The 20,477-nt window shown below is 46.5% G+C and overlaps 1 protein-coding gene across 3 annotated transcripts; it reads left to right on the plus strand.

The window, feature by feature from the left end:
- The first annotated feature begins 192 nt into the window (after window positions 1-192).
- ezh1 (enhancer of zeste 1 polycomb repressive complex 2 subunit) lies at window positions 193-19,586 on the plus strand. 3 transcript variants are annotated; one of them, XM_083648603.1, is made up of 20 exons: window positions 193-230; window positions 2,283-2,466; window positions 2,702-2,827; window positions 3,387-3,509; window positions 4,633-4,750; window positions 5,224-6,675; window positions 8,877-8,979; window positions 9,773-9,936; window positions 10,186-10,277; window positions 10,411-10,573; window positions 13,085-13,266; window positions 14,633-14,724; window positions 15,067-15,095; window positions 15,181-15,306; window positions 16,759-16,937; window positions 17,445-17,540; window positions 17,687-17,768; window positions 17,855-17,935; window positions 18,035-18,119; window positions 18,271-19,586. In XM_083648603.1, exons 2-20 carry the CDS (start codon window positions 2,287-2,289, stop codon window positions 18,332-18,334), a joined length of 3,537 nt encoding a protein of 1,178 aa, XP_083504729.1. In that variant the 5' UTR covers window positions 193-230; window positions 2,283-2,286; the 3' UTR covers window positions 18,335-19,586. The 3 variants fall into 3 exon arrangements, with proteins under 3 accessions (XP_083504729.1, XP_083504728.1, XP_083504730.1); XM_083648602.1 differs by lacking the exon at window positions 193-230 and adding an exon at window positions 806-1,009; XM_083648604.1 differs by lacking the exons at window positions 193-230; window positions 17,445-17,540 and adding an exon at window positions 806-1,009.
- Window positions 19,587-20,477: the final 891 nt, after the last annotated feature.

Consider the following 20,477-nt stretch of genomic DNA (forward strand, 5'->3'; position numbering starts at 1 on the left):
TCTGATGTTCTACCTCAAATAAGACCTGGTTTTATTAGAGGATCAAATTTGTTATCACTTGAGTATGTAAAGATTCGTACACTCTAAGCAGGACATGAAGGCATCGTTGGCCCGACTGAGGACCTTCACCCTCCCAAGACAGAGGATGAAATCCCTAGAGGCGAGGCGGAGGGCAAAACAACAACTGCTTTTTCCATCCGACAGAGAAGTAGCCACGCATCTGTAGGAATGTAGGAAGAAATATCAGAGATCTACACCTGTTTAACAATACGATAAAAAAAAGTAGACTAATAATCCTTAGATTCAGGTAACCTGCACATCCATTAGTGTAAATAAATGACTGTTGCTGGTTTATTAATTAGCCTAAATATAATAGGGTATTTCTATTAATTGGGACTAGTTTAATCATCCTAATTGCTTTGTATTAGGCTATATCTCCGGCGGTAGCCTACTGTAATATTCCTCCAATTTTGTTGTGAAATGTAGGCTACTGGGATTATACAGTTGTTTTTCCTACGTAAAAAAAAAAAAAAAAAAAGCCTACCATACCAACAACAATGTGTAGGCTATGTGGTTTTCTTTTAGAATACCCATAGTTACATCAGATCCTGTGTGTGCGTGTAAATGGCCATGCTGTAGTAGCAGCTCCACGGTACTTTTTTTTTATTCCCAGGACGCAGAATACCGTAATAATAAATCCTCCTCTGGTAGGAAAGGCTGTGATCATAATAAAGACGTCACCCTCCCGCTCGGGCTGTCTCAACCACGCCAAGTGCGCAGCTATTTAATTGTAGGCTACAACAACAACACCTCTAGCACCATGCTCTTGGACAACGTAGGGATTTTTCTTAGATCCCCTCGCCGTGTGGAGACGATATCTGCGTCAGATCCATAGCAAAGATACAGCGTTTTTATTGCACCGGGAGCGAGAGAGAGAAAATAGGGGGGACTTGATCATCGCGTTGCGGACTCTATAGTCGCAATAGGACGCACGACACGGGGATTGAAGGTATTTTATAACTGCGACACTGGATGTAGAGGTAGACGTGCACATGCGTCCACCCAGACTGCATGCTGTCATTATGGTGCTGGGTGCGCACGTCTTTAAAGTGCTCCAAATTTAAATGGATACTGTGTGCTGTAGGCTGTAGCCCTGTTCCAGCGGGGCTGCCTCTGCCTGCCTGCCTGCAGCTAGCTACAGGACGTAGCGCACTTCATAGCTGTGGCGGAAGCGTGTGCACGACTCGTAGCCCGGAGAAAAATCCGCTATGGTAGTTTCCCAGGCTCCGGTTTGCCTTTGTACTTATTTTGGCATGTGTTTTAGCTCGGCCGTGGAAGTTGATGTTCACTCTGGTGGTTATGAAATCCAGAAAAACTGTACTACGCACTTTCAGCTTCGCTTCATGTTCCTTTTCACAAGATCGAGGCACGCCCACCCTTGAGCAATGTGGATGCACTGCTGTTAAATCCACGAGGATATAATGTATTTATCTATCTATCTATTTATTATTTGGTCTGTTAGCACCCATGGCAGAGCAGAGGCCAACAGGTCCTCACACTGAACTGATGCTGAACAACACCAGGGTGGTGGAATGATAAGACCTGTTTTCTTTTTACATCGTGTGTCAATTTTGTTTTGCCAACAGAGGGGGGCAGTCTTTCTGATACATGTACAGTGGCTGTGAATGGGGAAGTTTGTAAGCGTGCGTGTGCGTGCATGTGCGTGCGTGTGCATGTGAGAGAGCATGTAGTAGCCTACTTGAGATCCATAGGATACTGCAAAACTATAAAGTCCCTGTGTGATGATATAATAGTAGTTAATATTACTGGCATAGCATAGGAGATGAAGAATACGACAATGTACAATAATGTCACTATAAACTCACTATTGAGTAGAGTAGCACAAACGTAGCCTATTAGAATAGCCTATATTATTTATTTATTTATTTATTTATTTATTTATTTACGGTATTTATCTATTCATTTATTCATTTGTTTATTTATGTTTATTTTTTTATTTTTTGCCCCCGGGGTTACATGCTTGAGAGAGTATTTGGAAAATGTCTGATGCTAACATGCTCATCAAAATACATGCATTCAGATGATGGGATTCCTCCGTTCTTTGACATTTTTGGGATGGAAAGTGATGGAAGTTGCAGAATTTGGACTGTTCAGTGGTTTCCAGGAATTCAGCCTTTACCCCAGTGCCACTGTAGGTTAATGCAGCCTTTAGCCCAGTGTCACTGTGTAGGTTTGCCACATAATAGCCCTGTTTTCCACAGAGCCATGGAGGAAACAGCAGCCTCAGCTCCAACCACGGCCAGTGCTCCTGTCCCACCGGCCCCAAGACCTCAGCCTTCCACCTACCCACCTTCTCGCAGTCTGCTGGAGTGGAGGAGGAGGGTCAAGTCGGAGTACATGCGCCTTCGCCAGTTAAAACGCCTTCGTAAAGCAGAGAAGGTCAAGGTGGGTCAGCCTGCTTTTCTAGGTTTTCTTGCTTTTCTTTTACATTCCTGCTCATGGAAAGGGATGGTGACGTTATGTTTCTGAGGTTGGATGTGTGTGGTTTTGTGTGTGTGTGTGTGTGTGTGTGTGTGTGTGTGTGTATGTGTGTGTGTGTGTGTGTGTGTGTGTGTGTGTGTGAGAGTGAGTGAGTGTGTGTGTATGTTTGTGACATCTCCTCTGTTCTGTTTGCCTCTAGGCCCTGTTCGTGTCTAACAGGCAAAAGATTGAGCAGCAGACAAATATCCTGAATGCAGATTGGTCCAAACTCAGGATTCAGACCATTCCTCTATCAACTTCTGGTGGAGCCCTGTCCAACAAGAAGGTGTGTGTGTGTGTGTGTGTGTGTGTGTGTGTGTGTGTGTGTGTGTGTGTGTGTGTGTGTGTGTGTGTGTGTGTGTGTGTGTGTGTGTGTGTGTGTGTGTGTGTGTGTGTGTGTGTGTGTGTGTGTGTGTGTGTGTGTGTGTGTGTGTGTGTGTGTGTGTGTGTGTGGCTGTTCTGGCTCAACTAGTAATCCTGTCTATTATTGTGTTGATGTGTAATGTGTCGTGAGAAGAGGATAACATCACGTTCGGTCCTCTCTTCCCCTTCCTGATCGCCGCTGTGTTCTGAGCAGTGCTCTGCTCCCCTACCTGGCTGTCAGGTGTCAATAGTGTCTCCGGAACGGTCACGTGACTGACTAATGCTCTATTGGCTAAACCCCCTGATGCAAATAGTCTGAGGGCATAAGAGCATCTTTGTGTTCTGAGATGCTGGCCAGGTCATCCGTATTGCGTTAAGTGGGTTTATGTTCCCTGTAGGGGGCAGTGTAACAGCATGTGTATTCACTTATATTATTTTCAATTAGTCAAATCTTTATGATTGCTCTGCTGTCTCTCTCGCAGGTGTGTGCGCTGGAGTTTGGCTTCCCAGAGTTTAAAGCTCAGGCCATCGCCATGCGGCCCCTCTCCACTGTGACAGGAATCCCCTTCATGTACTCCTGGTCACCTCTGCAGCACAACTTCATGGTATGAGATGGACAATACTGTGTTGAGGGTAGCAGCCGCCCGCCACACGCACTTTCACCAACTCGCTTGAGCATTATGTAGGCTTGATATTAGCTACTTTCGGACCAAACCATTCCGGGGAGTCGGGGACTCCCTGAGAGGAACTACCCACTGGGTAGCTCCCCCGAGAACTGCATACCGTCAAGGTTTTTCCCCCTGTTTGCATTCGCACCGCCAATAGGAACGCTGTAGTGATGTAAGCCAGCCGGCGGTTAGCATGCTAACCACTAGTAGCATCACAGCAAAGCAAGTAATAGTTCACGGGGGATTGATACTTCTTTGACTAACAATTAACTAGCAAATGTTAGCCTGCTAAAAACAGTAGCGCAAGTTAACGTTAGTGATGTCACTTATAGCCTCAGGCGTTCTAATAACTATGATCGTTTCCCGTTCCTGTGGTGCGTATACAATAAAAAGGGGGGAGTTCATCCAACTGTTCTTAGAACTATGAAAAAGTTCCTCCATTAACAGCTAATGTGTTAAGGTGAGAAAAAGATCCCACACACTGTTCTTGCAATACAACACTATTTTTGTTAATTTAACTTATGTGTCCTTTCCAGTCGGACCATTTTTGTTAGAGTGTGAAATGTCTGTACACAGGATCATCACTATATTAAACACCACCATCCAGCACGCTCAACTGTATGCACTGATTTCATTTCGTGCGTCAATAATCCATATAAATACTTAATCTTATCTAGAATCACACACAATATACATCACTATTAAACAAAACAATTGAAACCATGTAAGATAAGATATAAATCCTCACTTGAGTATCATGTGCGGGTATAATTTATACACATAAATGCTTGAAATTGAGACATGAAACATGAAACAGGCTGATATGCAGAAGTTGCATCCCTCCCTCTCTCGCTGATGTTAGAACCAATGAGTCGTGCCTGGCACAGTATAGTACTAATTTATAGTCAATAACGTAAACATCCAAGGTCAACCTGACATTGACATCACACATAAGGCTTATTGCAATGCATAAAGCATGTGAATCTCTCTCTCTCTCTCTCTCTCTCTCTCTCTCTCTCTCACCCTCTCTCTCTCCTGTGTGTTGCTGTGTCCTGCCCAGGTGGAGGATGAGACATTCCTCCACAACATCCCCTACATGGGGGATGAGGTTTTGGAGCAGGACGAGGCCTTCCTGGAGGAGCTCATCGACAACTATGACGGTGTCCACGGCGACAGAGGTGCGTGTCCCACGCCCCGTCCCGCCGCAGTCCCATCGTCTCATCCCTGCTTCCATTACATGCGCTGTCAGTCTGATATATCACCGCACCTTCTAACTGGGTTTCACCAGATGCATATCATTCTTTGACATGTTTAGGGCAGTGATTCTCAACCTTTTTCATATCAAGGACCCCTAGTTTATTACACATTAGAGCCATGGACCCCCATTTGATGAGATGTTGTCCCTCGGACCCAAATCTGCGAATATTTTATTGTTATAGTAGATATGATTTTGTCCAGAAAACGATCTATATTGTAGGCAGAGAGATAATGGTGAAACTATGATCAAAATAGTCATTGTTCTACATTGGTGGCCCCTGGTAGTCCCCAGACCCCACATTGAGAACCACTGCTTTAGGGGATACGTGTTGATGTGTGTGATATCATCAGACAGGAGGTGCTGACACGTTGATTGTGTGCTTGTGTGTCCCAGAGGGGGGGTTTATCAACGACGAGATCTTTAAGGAGCTGGTGGAGGCCCTGAGCCAGTACTCTGACCAGGAGGACGAGGAGGAGGAGGAGAAAGCGACAGGAGTGGCGGTGGAGGAGGCGGCCAAGATGGAGGAGGAGAAAGCAATGAGGAGGAGCTCAGCGGAGAGCGGCTCTGAGGAGAAAGTGATGAGGAGGAGCCCAGCAGAGAGCGGCTCAGAGGAGAGAGCGATCATGAGGAGCCCAGCAGAGAGCAGCTCAGAGGAGACAGCGATGAGCACAGTAGAGAGTGCGATGAGGAGGAGCCCAGAGGAGAGAGCGATGAGCACAGCAGAGAGCTCCTCAGAGGAGAAAGTGATGAGGAGGTGCCCAGCAGAGAGCGGCTCAGAGGAGAACGTGATGAGGAGGTGCCCAGCAGAGAGCGGCTCAGAGGAGAAAGTGATGAGGAGGTGCCCAGCAGAGAGCGGCCCTGAGGAGAAAGTGATGAGGAGGTGCCCAGCAGAGAGCTCCTCAGAGGAGAAAGTGATGAAGAGGTGCCCAGCAGAGAGCGGCCCTGAGGAGAAAGTGATGAGGAGGTGCCCAGCAGAGAGCGGCCCTGAGGACAAAGTGATGAGGCGGAGCTCAGCAGAGAGTGGCCCTGAGGAGAAAGTGATGAGGAGGTGTCCAGCAGAGAGCAGCTCAGAGGAGAAAGTGATGAAGAGGTGCCCAGCAGAGAGCAGCTCAGAGGAGAAAGTGATGAGGAGGTGTCCAGCAGAGAGCAGCTCAGAGGAGAAAGTGATGAGGAGGTGCCCAGCAGAGAGCGGCCCTGAGGAGAAAGTGATGAAGAGGTGTCCAGCAGAGAGCGGCCCTGAGGAGAGAGCGATGAGGAGGTGCCCAGCAGAGAGCAGCCCTGAGGAGAAAGTGATGAGGAGGTGCCCAGCAGAGAGCGGCCCTGAGGAGAAAGTGATGAGGAGGTGCCCAGCAGAGAGCGGCCCTGAGGAGAGAGCGATGAGGAGGTGTCCAGCAGAGAGCAGCCCTGAGGAGAAAGTGATGAGGAGGTGCCCAGCAGAGAGCGGCCCTGAGGAGAAAGTGATGAGGAGGTGCCCAGCAGAGAGCGGCCCTGAGGAGAAAGTGATGAAGAGGTGCCCAGCAGAGAGCTCCTCAGAGGAGAAAGTGATGAGGAGGTGCCCAGCAGAGAGCGGCCCTGAGGAGAAAGTGATGAAGAGGTGCCCAGCAGAGAGCTCCTCAGAGGAGAAAGTGATGAGGAGGTGCCCAGCAGAGAGCGGCCCTGAGGAGAAAGTGATGAGGAGGTGCCCAGCAGAGAGCGGCCCTGAGGAGAAAGTGATGAGGAGGTGCCCAGCAGAGAGCGGCCCTGAGGAGAGAGCGATGAGGCGGGGCTCAGCAGAGAGGTGCGGAGAGGAGAGCAGAGCGCAGGCCGGGGCAGCTTTCCGGAGGAAGAGGAGGAGTATTACCGAGGGTGAGTGTAGGGCTGGGATCGTGATATGAGAGTAGACGCCATCTTAGATTTTGGGTATCATAATATCGTGATATGGCATAAGTCTTGTCTTAAAGGCTGCATTACAGTAAAGTGATGTACCTTTTCTGGACTTACTACACTGTTCTAGTTGTTCTATTATTTGCCTTTATCCACTTAGTCATTATCATCATCATCCAGATTATCCACATTACTGATGACAATTTATCAAAAATCTCATTGTGTAAATATTTTGTGAAAGCCAATAGTCAGGGAAGGGACCCCTATCTTTGCATTTTATTTTGATGAGTCTCCTTTTAATAAAAGTGCTTGTGACATGTGATCTCACATGTCGCTTTGACTTACAACTAAACATTTAGCCAACTTTGTACGAAATATCAAGGTATGTATCGCCATTCAGCCTAAAAAAAATACGATATGATTTTTGGTCCATATTATCGCTCGGCCCTAGTTGTACTGTTCAGTAACTTGCAAAATGGTCTTTATCCAACATGCAAAAGAATCGTGCTAAGATCTGAGATCGGGAATCTACCTGGAAAAAACCCCACGATATGATATTTTTACCATTTCGCCCACCCCCTATAGGTGAGCGTGCGCAAGCGCGTTGTGGACGGCTGTGGAGGGTGATGGGCTGTTTGCTATCCTCCCTCAGCCCGCACTCTGTGAGAGAACAAGAAGGGTGGTGTTTGTATCACTGTTCCCGGCATCGTACTGCACATGTGCCCGCAGGTCGCCCCGCCACAGCAGCTCTGACACTGACATTGTTGACTTGAGATCATCAGTCCCCGTGACCCAGCATGGCCACTGTGTGTGAGGAAACCTGTTTGTCCATGACACTGATATGGCGCGGCTCTAATGACAGAACCTATTGACCTCTCGTACCAGGCTTTATGAGAAACTAGGCTGTACACACACTCTGCCAACGCAGAGTGAGAGTGAAAGACAAGCACACCTGGGCACACAGTAGCTCAGCTAGCGTCAGCGGATCCAATTCCAGACAGCTATAACAACAACAGAAATCACAATCATATACCAATATATTTCATCCTGTACTGTTTCCACTTAGGTTTCTTGTGAATCAATAATCATCCATCTGTCTTTTTGTTTTTAAGTTTAATATTGTTTTTATCTTAACTTGTAGGTGATTTTCTTCCAGCCCCTGCAAATGGATGATAGCGCACTTTTTCTTTCCAGATTAAAAACACATCTCCAATTCTGGACACTTACTGTCGGTGTTGGTATATTCATATACTCACTCAATATTAACCCTTTATTAACCCTTCCTGTACATTTATGTTATAGATATTTGTAATAAGTGCAGGCTATGTACGTAAAGCTTTTATTTTTTTATTTATCAGCCAATACAGACCATGGACCTATTATAACTCAATGATACAGACTCTCTACACAAAGTGAGTGTCACCCAAAGTGGCATTTAAGGCTCCTCACTTCTTGTTAGTGACTAAGTGCCTAACTTAATGTTACGCTTAAATGTGTATAGATATTTGAAATTCAGTTTTTATTGTGATATACAAAGGTCCATGCAAGCCATGTAGTTACAAGCCATATCTGTCCAAACCTTCTGTAAAATACAATTGTATTATAAGGTAATGGTACTGCAATAAAATAAATAATATAGAGGCCAATAAGGAACATTAAAGTGAATAGAAATACAGGTATGAATAAAAAGGAAAAGAGAAATCCAAACTCTAAATGTGTATAGATATTAATTACATGTGATGGCTAGCCAAGGAAATATGTGTGATTGATGTCACTAGCTTTCATTTGGAAACTAAAAAATGCAGGTAAACACCGTAAATTACGCGAGTGACCGAGAGTGTCCGGAATTGGATACTGTTCAGTTACTAGTGCACAAACATAAGCATGAAGTACACATACATAATATATACTGTACACAGGGAATTACACGATATCACAATATAATGTTCAGAGAGAAGCGATTCATTCACAGCTGTTGGACTTCAGGACTGGGTAAAATACAAACACACAGGCAAATTATTAATTTGCTTAGTGCATGGGGGAAACCTCTGTGCCATTGCAACATTTTTCAGAGATTACATTGCACAAGTTTTATTCATGAATCTCTGATGTGTGGACAAGATTGGAAGATTTTAAATCACAAACTCTGTTAACTGTCTTTGTTTTCTCTCTGTCTTCCAAAGTGAGGGATTCGTCCAGCAGCAAGAAGATCCCACACGATAAGATATTTACAGCCATCGCCTCAATGTTCCCCTACAAGGGCACCATGGAGGAGCTGAAGGAAAAGTAAGAGAAGTGGCATGAAACCAGGCATCACAATGCGATCAGGCCGTTGCTTAGTGGTCACCATGGAGACGAGACAGCAGCTCTCTGGGAGAGAAGTCATAATGGCGGCTTCCTCTCAGGCTCTCCAACTCAAAGGAGCAGTTGCATCAGAAAGCGCTTCATGTAGGAAATCATTTTTACAAGTCTAACTTCAAATGAGATAGTCAGAGGACAGTGACTAAATGTACACAGGTGAAATAACCACTGTTAAAAACGTTCTTAGACATCCAAATAAACGAGACGTTTTGCTGCCATTTAAACAAGACTAGGCAAGCCTAGTTAAGCCGGACTGCTGCTGCTGCTCAACTCCTCACCCATGCATGTTTCAACAATGGGGAGCAAAAAATAAATAAATTAACAATAATAATAATAATTGCCTAATGTTTTAGTTGCAACTAGACTGAGCTCACAGAGGTGTATTTTGTGTAAAAGATTTGGAATTCATCAAGTTTGGCCCCTAAGCAGCGACTAACCCTAACCCTAACAGTCTCTCTCTCCAGTGTAGAGTGAAGCTCTCTTGACCAAAAGGCAGAGGGAAGGGAACGCCCAGCCGCGCTCTTGAACTGTAACAATATAGGAAATGCACCACACCAAAGCTCAATTTTATTGCAGTTATTGAATGTTAGGAATGCCCAAATCTGGGTGAAAAATTAACATTTGTAACTGGGTTAACCATGATGACAATGATTACATAAAACAACAACCATGTTTTGATGTTGTCTCCAGCGTCTTGACCAGCTGCCTATCTCCACAGGTACAAGGACCTCCTGGAGCCGCCCAGCCCGGTGAAGCTGCCTCCCCTCTGCACCCCCAACATGGACGGGCCCTTCGCCAAGTCTGTGCAGCGGGAGCAGTCGTTACACTCCTTCCACACGCTCTTCTGCAGACGATGCTTCAAATACGACTGCTTCCTCCACCGTAACGGCTCTCTGTTTAATTGCTCTGTTTTCCTGTGGATTTATTTGAGTCGTCGTTTTGTTGATTCCCAGTGATGTAGCGGTGCATGTAAATCCACAAATGAAATGGCGGGCAGTGGGCACCACTACATCCCTGCTCATGCCTCTTCTGATGTTGTGCATGTTTTACATAGTGATGCATGCACAGCTGCTAGCTACTGCTGCCATGCTTTATGTATGTAGTGAAATGTGTCTCTTTCTATTATTGAAGCCTTCCACGCTACACCCAGTGTTTACAAGAGGAAGAGTAAGGAGATCCGCATGGAGACGGAACCGTGTGGCCTGGACTGTTTCCTGTTACAGGTTTGCTCTACACCCACATTCACCCCACCTTCTCCGGTTCGCTGTTCACTGTAGCACTCCTCAAATACCTCTTCTTATTTCTCAATTTCCTGTTATCTGTCTGGCTTCTCCCACTCTCTTTCCTCGTGCGAAGAAAGGGGCGAAAGAGTTTGCGGATCAGAACATGAAGCGGTCCCAGAGGTCTCGGCGGCGACGGAGACAGCAGCGCCCCACCAGCTCCAGCTGTCCTGGGCCGTCCGGGACTGCCGAGGACGGCAAGGAGGGCGACAGCGACCACGAAACCACCTCCTCCTCAGGTGGGACGCAGAGTAGACTGTGTCGTTTTGGAGACATCAGTTTCTTTACTCCACAGCTGTATGGAGGTGTGCCAATCCAATGATTGTAGACTACTAGTTCAGTGATTCACTATTAGTGTTTTAGAGTAGGATTTAAAATCAATCCTAACTAGCCTAACACACTTCAGCCTCCATAGAACTGAGGTGAGTAGTGGAAAAATATTCAGCCTAGGTGCACAGATACAGCAGGATGAATATAGGCTCTTTTTTAAAGATTAGACTGACGGATGTCAGCTGAAGTTGAAATAGATAAGCAGCTGTTGAGATCATCAATTCTGAAACAGCAGCAACAGACATGCTTGAATAATTTCAACATATTTATTACTGGACATTTTTTAATGTTTTTGACATGTACATGTGAAAAATACATTAGTTTAATACATGTAAGAAATACATTAGTTTAATACATGTAAGAAATACAGTATATTATGGTAATTAATTTACTACTATTACTATAATCTCACTACTATAATAAGGCGGAGGGTTACTGCGCAGTTGAGGCGAAGCGTGAGATATTTCTAGTAATAATAATAATGTATTCGAATATTATCAAAAATTATAATATTGTTAATATATTGGAACTAATAATAGTTAGACATGTACATGCATTGCTTTAATATATTTATCAAACTAAATTATGTTTACTCTATATTTGCATATACAGTATACACTGTATGTAGTATAATTTATCGTATTGTATTTAAGTCACAGTTATGAAGGTTCTAAGACAGACATATTAAATGATCTGGTAACGTGTGGTAAGGATGCCTGCTCCCAGGCAACATGCAGTGTTTCTGTTACTTTCAGTGTGTCCGCTTTGAGTCAGCGTGTGACTGAGTGGATGCGTCATTTCCAGTAAACTCCCCTCTCAGTGAGGCCGGCTGTGCAAGTGAAATGTGACTGCAGATGAAAACCTATCCTGCTCCCCTCTGTCTCTGCTCCTCCATCCACTCTCTCCCTCCAAGCAAAATAAGCCAACCATTAGTTTTGCAAGGCTCAACCCCAAAACAAACACTTTCCCCTCTCACCCCTACTCCTACTGTGCTTTCTTTTCTCTGTCTATCCACATATTATGTATGTGGAGAGCAGTGGGAGGGCAATCAGAGCAATCTCCTCTGGCCCTTAAACCTCCTCCCCTCCCCCCTGTCGTGCTTTGAACTTGCCGTTTAGCGCCTGCCTCCCTCACTGGAGATCTCCCCCGCCCACTAGCGCTCGTCCAGTGACTCAGCACTCTCGCTCATGCGTTCTGAGATAATGTACTGTAGCTCGTCCAGTGACTCAGCAGTCTCGCTCACGCGTACTGAGATAATGTAGCTCGTCCAGTCACTCAGCAGTCTCTCTCACGCGTTCTGAGATAATGTAGCTCGTCCAGTCACTCAGCAGTCTCTCTCATGCGTACTGAGATAATGTAGCTCGTCCAGTGACTCAGCAGTCTCTCACGCGTACTGAGATAATGTAGCTCGTCCAGTCACTCAGCAGTCTCTCTCATGTGTACTGAGATAATGTAGCTCGTCCAGTCACTCAGCAGTCTCTCTCATGCGTACTGAGATAATGTAGCTCGTCCAGTCACTCAGCAGTCTCTCTCACGCGTTCTGAGATAATGTAGCTCGTCCAGTCACTCAGCAGTCTCTCTCATGCATACTGAGATAATGTAGCTCGTCCAGTGACTCAGCAGTCTCTCTCGCGTACTGAGATAATGTAGCTCGTCCAGTCACTCAGCAGTCTCTCTCACGCGTACTGAGATAATGTAGCTCGTCCAGTCACTCAGCAGTCTCTCTCACGCGTTCTGAGATAATGTAGCTCGTCCAGTCACTCAGCAGTCTCTCTCATGCGTACTGAGATAATGTAGCTCGTCCAGTCACTCAGCAGTCTCTCTCACGTGTTCTGAGATAATGTAGCTCGTCCAGTCACTCAGCAGTCTCTCTCATGCGTACTGAGATAATGTAGCTCGTCCAGTGACTCAGCAGTCTCTCTCACGCATACTGAGATAATGTAGCTCGTCCAGTCACTCAGCAGTCTCTCTCACGCGTTCTGAGATAATGTAGCTCGTCCAGTCACTCAGCAGTCTCTCTCACGCGTACTGAGATAGAAAGAAAGAAAACAGATTGATGAGCTGGAGATGTGGCCATAGCCATGCGGCATTCAGCCTGTTGCCAAGCAACATTCTGCTATCTGCATTCAGCTGTGGGTGTGCGTAATGCAAACGCTATGGCTTGTTCTCTCTCTCTCTCTCTCTCTCTCTGTGTGTGTGTGTGTGTGTGTGTGTGTGTGTGTGTGTGTGTGTGTGTGCGTGTGTGTGTGCCAGGAATACCAGTGTGCAGATTCAATAGATTCAAAAAGCTGCCATACAAAACATTTATATAAGTAGACGAATATAATGCTAATTGTACTAAAATGTGTGTGTGTGTGTGTGTGTGTGTGTGTGTGTGTGTGTGCCCGTGCATGCGTGCGTGCTTGCGTGCTTTGTAACAGAGGGGAACTCGCGCTGCCAAACTCCGGTCAAGCTGCGTGCCGCGGAGGAGGAGGCTGAGCAGGCCGGCTGTGTGGTCCAGTGGAGCGGGGCGGAGGAGTCTCTGTTCAGGGTGCTGCACGGCACCTACTTCAACAACTTCTGCTCCATCGCTCGCCTCATCGCCACCAAGAACTGCAAACAGGTGAGACCACCGCTGATCACACCTCTCAAAATACTGCATCTCTTTTACATCGTGTTGCTACCAGGTCAACTCTGCTGGATCACAGAACAGGAAGAGTTTCCCCTGAAAGGCAGATGGAAAATTCCCTTCCAACATGTTTATCCTCTACAGCCACAGAGAAAAGAAACAACATGAAGTGACACCAGGGAGGAGGCGTAGGGACAAGTGGTGACATCCTGTACACAAAATGTGCTCTTGATTTTGAGAAACACCAGCGCCAACAATACCACACTAGCGTGAGATACAGCTATCAATCAAGTTCACCGCGGCCTCGGTTTACGGTTTAAACCAAGCTATCGCAATTCATTTAACGATGATTCATGCATGTTTAAAAATGCTACACGTGCCGGCTATAAAGTTTTATTTTCCTGGAAAGGCTCAAAATATTGACTCATGAACTCGGGGTAATGACGTCTTTTCCAAAATGGACACATGAACCCCTCAAATCGACAACACGCCTACGTCGCTGCCTCGCGCCGCGTCTGCGTCAATGCGAGTGTTGTAACACATGTATCCTGTGCTGCGGTTTCATGGCGTGGATAATTTGGCTGACTACAGAGAGTTACATGTGGCACCATAAACAGGGATACTTAGCAGATGTGACGTCCCCCATAGACTCTGGTGTGTTACATATGACAGCCTCTGTTTGGATTGCAACACAAAACTCATTTGGATTTGAGCACAAGTACACATATGAGACTGATCTAAAGATGCCCCCCTCCCCCCCACCCCCCCTTACAGTACCTCTTGTCCCTCTGCCCAAAGCCTGCATTGGACTGTGTGGCATCCAGTGGGCCGGCCCGCCTACTGCTTGATTTAGTGGAAATGCTGCAACCAGCTGCAACATGATGTGTCTGTGTCCTAGAGAAGAGGCCAAATCTGCTTTTTGGCAGCCAGAGGTGGTGGAGAGAGAGAGAGAGAGAGAGAGAGAGAGAGAGAGAGAGAGAGAGAGAGAGAGAGAGAGTGTGTCTGTGTGTGTGTGTGTCTGTGTCTGTGTGTGTGTGTGTGTGTGTGTGTGTGTGTGTGTGTGTGTGTGTCTGTGTCTGTGTGTGTGTGTGTGTGTGTGTGTGTGTGTGTGTGTGTGTGTGTCTGTGTCTGTGTGTGTGTGTGTGTGTGTGTGTGTGTGTGTGTGTGTGTGCGCACGCGTTAGGCTTCGACAGTGGGAGTTTTGATAGGAGAGGTGGGGGCAGGATGTTCTTCACAGTGTTACCCACAACAGCGTTGCGATGAAGAGTGCGCCGTTTCTTCATAGTTGTGTATATTTGCGTTGTCATTGTTGTTCATATCGCTCATGTTGTCGTTCATGTCCCCCCCTCCTCTCCTCTAGGTGTACGAGTTTGCGGCGAAAGAGGTCCTGATACATCGCGTCCCTATGGAGGACGGAGGGGTCGCTCCCCAGAAGAAGAAGCGGAAACATAGGCAAGACATGGCCACCTATTCTCCCTCTCTTTGCTCGTCCTCGGCCTGATACATTATGCTAAAGTGGTGCAGAGAGAGTTTTCTGCAGTCATTAAATAAATACAAAAAAGATACTCAACCCACACATTGCTCCATTAGTGGCTAAAGTCTTCCAGAGGCATTTAGCCATTTTTGGTCAAAAATGTTGTCGACTAAAGTCTAGTCACTAAACCACAAAGGGTGAATGAATCCAGTGTGCGGGTGTCTCTTTCTATCTCATTGTTCTACTCTTCATACAAAAGCGGTTTGGATGTACAATACAATCAACCTTTTTCCCCATTGTGTTTCTTTGCTGTGTGCCAGGTTATGGGCAAAGATTCAGCTCAAGAAAGGTACGTCCGCCCCCTCCACATTGCCCATTGAAATACAACGCAGCTTCATGTGCCATTCTGAAGCCTTTGTCCTCTGTTGCTCCAGATAACACGTCCAATCAGGTGTACAACTACCAGCCATGTGACCACCCCGACCACCCATGTGACAGCTCCTGCCCGTGTGTGATGACCCAGAATTTCTGCGAGAAGTTCTGCCAGTGTGACCACGAGTGTGAGTGTCACCTTACCCGCTCGCCACACACACAAACACACACACACACACACACACACACACACACACACACACACACACACACACACACACACACACACATCTACACACACACACACACACACACGCACACACACACACACACACACACACACACACACACCTACACACACACACACACACACACGCACGCACACGCACACATACACACACACACACACGCACACACACACACACACACACACACACACACACACACTAGTTTCTCACATTTGCACACACACACATACACAAATACACTAAGATGCTTCGCCCTGCTCTGCCTCGAAAGTCTGCGAGAGAAGAGTGTGTCAGATCTCAGTGGAAAAGGTCTTTTCCGCTGAACGCTCTCTGCTACGAAGCCCTCTGGCCGGGCCACAACAGAGCAGGGCAGCGGCGTGTAAAACGATCCCGCAGCACTCTGGCAGCGGCCGCAGGAGGAAACCGTCCTCTCGCAGTGGAAAGGTGGGCGTCTGTTTAACGCAGAGCCACGTTCACAATATACGCTGGGTACGTCACAGCAGAAATGAGCCAGAACACTCTTTCTGAAATGGCCACATAGTGGAAGGAATGCATTCTCTATTTTGGTCTTTGTCAGATTTTGCAGCAGAGAGAGGCGACGCGATTGGACGGAGGGAACGTTCTGGTACTGAATGGATGGCTTTGCCTCATTTGTTCCTCTGTTTGAAGTTCAGTCACCTTCTCCCTCCCCTCCCTTTCCCCTCTTACCTCGCCTCTTCCCGTAGCAGGAGGGAGCGAGGGCCAGACAGGAAGCGGCCCACAGTTGCACATGTGTGCGCTCTGAAGACTTGGAGAGGAATCAAAGGGACGTGACAGGCTCTGTGCCTGAGATTCAACATCATCTCCGACATTAGTCTGAGTCAGACAGCTCCAGCTAAACAATGTCTGATGACATCCACAGACTCACAAAAACACGCAGGCAGGCAGGCAGGCAGGCAGGCAGGCAGGCAGGCAGGCAGGCACGCACGCACGCACGCACACACACACACACACACACACACACACACACACACACACACACACACAGGTTAACACAAATGCTGCTCAAACCTTGTTATGGACTACTTTCCCCCAGCCGAGTCTGCTGGAGAGACATTTTTCAGTTATTCTTGCCTGATCTCTCCATTCCTCTGCCCAGAGGGCGTTGTGTTACACTCTGCACAGTTGTATTTCAGCATAGCTGCCAGCAGGGGTCTCTTGACTGATGAGGCTCTGTGTGTTTCTCAGCCACCGAGCTTTTAAAACCATGCTGCAAATGCATTAAGCAGAGGATTAATTCATCATCATCTTAATTCTCGTCTGCCAAGTCCTATAAAGCATGATCTTTTGAAATCTGTAAAACTCCTTAGCTGTCCCCTTTGTGAGCTGTTATGGGTCTTTGATGTTTTCCAGGCGTGAACCGCTTCCCAGGCTGCAGGTGTAAGACGCAGTGTAACACCAAGCAGTGTCCCTGCTACCTGGCGGTGAGGGAGTGTGACCCAGATCTGTGCATGACCTGCGGCGCTGCAGACCACTGGGAGAGCAAGGTGGTCTCCTGCAAGAACTGCAGCATCCAGAGAGGCGTCAAGAAGGTACAGCAGGACATTTGAAGGTCTCACAAAGAACTTACATTGATAAAAGTCATAGCTTATAGGTCGTTCCATTGCAACATCAGCATGCAACAGCAGAGCTACACCTAAAGCATCTTGGCCTGAAGGAGACTACCTTAATGATTCCAGTATAACAGTATAACGGTCTACAAAATGCCATACAAAAGTAACTACCGAAATGGCCCTGTGTTCTTCCTGGTCGTGGTGTGTCTCTGTCATGGTTCTGTGCTGTTGTAAGGAGGCGTTTTCAAGCCAAAATGGCAGCATCGCAGTTCTCAAAAAAGTGAGTTTTGTCTCTCGCCTTCTATACTCTTTGGGTCTCAGCAATAAAATGTCCGGTGTCTATTTCAAATATGACATTCTGTTGTTCTGGAGACAACGGGGAGTTTGTTGTTTCTGGCCCAGTCATGTGGTCCAGGGGCTTCTAACCTTACATATCTCAGTCATGTGGTCCATGGTCTTCTAACCTTACATATCTGGCTTCTCTAGCACCTCCTGCTGGCGCCCTCAGATGTAGCCGGGTGGGGCACTTTCATCAAAGAGCCTGTTCAGAAGAATGAATTCATCTCAGAATACTGTGGAGAGGTAAGTCCATCGGATTTGAAAAGCTTAATTCATCAGTTTTATTGTTAATTTACAGTGTGTGTATCCGTGGTGTGTGCGTGCGTGTATGCGTGGGTGTGTGTGTGTATGTGTGTGTGCGTGCGTGTGTGTACGCATTGTGCGTGTAGCTGATCTCCCAGGATGAAGCTGACCGGCGTGGCAGGATCTATGACAAATACATGTCCAGCTTCCTTTTCAACTTGAACAATGGCAAGTATTCCCTGTTCTTCCTCTGCTATTGTAGCTGAGCACACCACCACTAGCTTCAGTCATCAGTGTTCGTCGTCTCTCAACAGATTTTGTCGTGGACGCCACACGAAAAGGAAACAAAATCCGCTTCGCAAATCATTCGGTTAACCCCAACTGCTACGCAAAAGGTAAGACAAAGCGCCGCTTTGAAGTAAGACTGAATTGAGATGTTTGTGGAAAGGAAGAGGTCTTGTTGTTGACTAACGGTGGGTTTGCTGATGTTGTAGTGGTGATGGTGAATGGAGACCACCGCATCGGGATCTTTGCCAAACGCGCTATCCAGCAGGGAGAGGAGCTCTTCTTTGACTACAGGTCTTTGTTGTTGTCATGGGTATTCCAGACCATCTAGAGCAACTGTAGTGTTTCTCAAGTGAAGATACACTTTGCTCTCAGCTTGATTCGGTGTTACCAAAGAGCACAACGGTGCCGCTGCTTTATCTGCCTCTTCCTCTTCCTCTTACAGATACAGCCAAGCCGACGCCCTCAAATATGTTGGGATAGAGAGGGAGGTAGACGCCTTTCCATAAACCGTCAACTCTGCACCCCTCCCTGCAGCGCCCCACCTGGTGGTTCTGTGAACAGTCTGCGACTCTACCCTCTCTGCCGCGCCTCCAAACCTATAAAGACATCCCTCCCTGCTGGTAGCGTGTAATCCACCTCCCTCGATGACATCACTTCCGTACCATCTCTGCTGTCTCTCGCCGACCCTTCCCAACCCACCCGCCTTGCAAGTCTGTGTACGCCGAGCTTATGAAACTAAACCGTTTAGAATGGCAATAATACCTACTATTAATCAGTATGGCTTCTGCACCAAGAGCACCACACCTGGCTTTTTGTCCCATCTCGTCAAAGCAAAGAGGCTGTGCTATCATCCCATGTGTTACTCTCAGTGGGTTCTGTTACTGTACTTATAGCCGGGCTTTCTGTTTGATCTCAATATGTAACCGTAACATTGTAGCTAATGAGGATCAGTGAAATAACGGTGCATGTGTTGTCTCTTGAGTAAAACAAACCATTAAACATGTTAGCCAGAGCATTAGCTTCAGTCAAACGCCTCAGTATCGTAGTGTGATGTTACCCTCTAACTCAGAAGAACTCGCCCAGGTTCTGCAGTTCAGTATGCTCACGTGTTTTCTGTGGCTAGCATCACCACCATGTCTCTGCCTGGTGAAATAAGTTATTGTGCGTTTATAATAATATTGTTCTGCAAAACAAAAATAGGCAACGGGACGAGAAACCGACTGACTGAATGTAAACTGTGGTTGGCGGTGGAGAGATCTCATTCCTCCTTTTCATCTTTACATGTTAACCCGTGCCACTGGTACTCGAAGCAATGCTCACACACATCTATAGCATTCACCATCATGTTGACATGATCTTGGATGTCCTCGCACTTCAAAGAGACTATATATTAATGAATTAACCAGTCATATACGCTAATAGTCTTCCTTTAAAAATCATGTACAGTAAGTGCCAAATGATTCCACGCCGGGAAAGGTTGATACAGTGTGCTGTGTTGGATAATGAACAGAGCTGTGTTAAAGGTAACCGTTGTAAGGTTCTGATCATGGGGAAAGCATAAATTCTAAGTATTTGACCAAATATCAAAGTACCCCCACATGTGAATGTACAAACATCATCTGATCAGTTTTCTCTTTTTGTTGCTGCATCCAGGTCTGCCATGCACCTAGTTTTACATTAATCAAAACATTCAAATGAGATCTTTCTCAGTAGAGACGAGTGAAACAAAAATGGAATTTACTGCTATGTACAGTGTATGCCTATAAAAATAAAAGTTTAACTTTATACATTACAATGTGTCTTCAGTGTGGTGGTGAATAGAAACAATCACTATGCAGAAACTTCTCGCTTTATTCTAAAGACTAGCGGAATCTCCGTCCCTGTGTGACTGGCCATTTTAGTCAAGGCCTCACTCACAGAGTTGGCATGCATCCTCTCCTCTCTCACCAGAGAGATGTCATAGTCCACTTCACTGGCTCATTCAAACCCCGCTCACCTGTGTGCTGCTCCACTCTGGAGCTCTCCATGGTGCTGAATCTGTGTTGAGGCATTTCGGACACTAATTAGCCATTTCTGCCCATTTAGTCGCCCATAATTTAAAGATCCGGCTCCGTTAGGTCACCCGCAGGCGTGCTCTTTACACGTCCTGAAAGATTCAGCGTGATCACACGTAAAATGGCATAGGTGTTGCCGAACACATTTATGTTCCCTCACACACACACACACACACACACACTTCCATAGACGTAAATATACACAGTGCAGGCAGTGCGGTTGAACTGGGGCCCCTGGGGTAGAGGGGCCCGTGGAGAGAGCAGGCTCTCCAACAACGTACTGGGCAGAGAACGGGCCCCTGCAAATGACGCCAATTGCCACCCCAGAAATAGACTTGTGTTCAAATAAGAAAACACATTAGAATTAAAGTGGTGCCATTTGCAATATATATGCCCTCGAAAGACAAGCCATCTCTGTCATGGTTTTCTTTTCTTTTTTTAATAATCAGTAGCACTCTATAACAAAATGATATGCTTATTCAACATAAAATCAACATTTGATCAATGTTGATTTTATGATTAAAGTCAACAGTCATTTCAGAACCACAGTGGACAGGTCCTCTGCTCTCAGGTGCTGATGCTTGTTTTCACATTA

Source organism: Poromitra crassiceps, assembly GCF_964638095.1.
Source record: "Poromitra crassiceps genome assembly, chromosome: 13".
NCBI lineage: Eukaryota > Metazoa > Chordata > Actinopteri > Beryciformes > Melamphaidae > Poromitra > Poromitra crassiceps.

Excerpts from the sequence above, each read along its gene's own strand:
- ezh1 (XM_083648603.1), top strand. The coding sequence starts at position 2,287 with ATGGAGGAAACAGCAGCCTCAGCTCCAACCACGGCCAGTGCTCCTGTC. Across the intron at positions 10,278-10,410 it reads TGGACTGTTTCCTGTTACAG|AAAGGGGCGAAAGAGTTTGC; the intron begins GTTTGCTCTACA and ends CCTCGTGCGAAG. Across the intron at positions 17,936-18,034 it reads CCCCAACTGCTACGCAAAAG|TGGTGATGGTGAATGGAGAC; the intron begins GTAAGACAAAGC and ends CTGATGTTGTAG.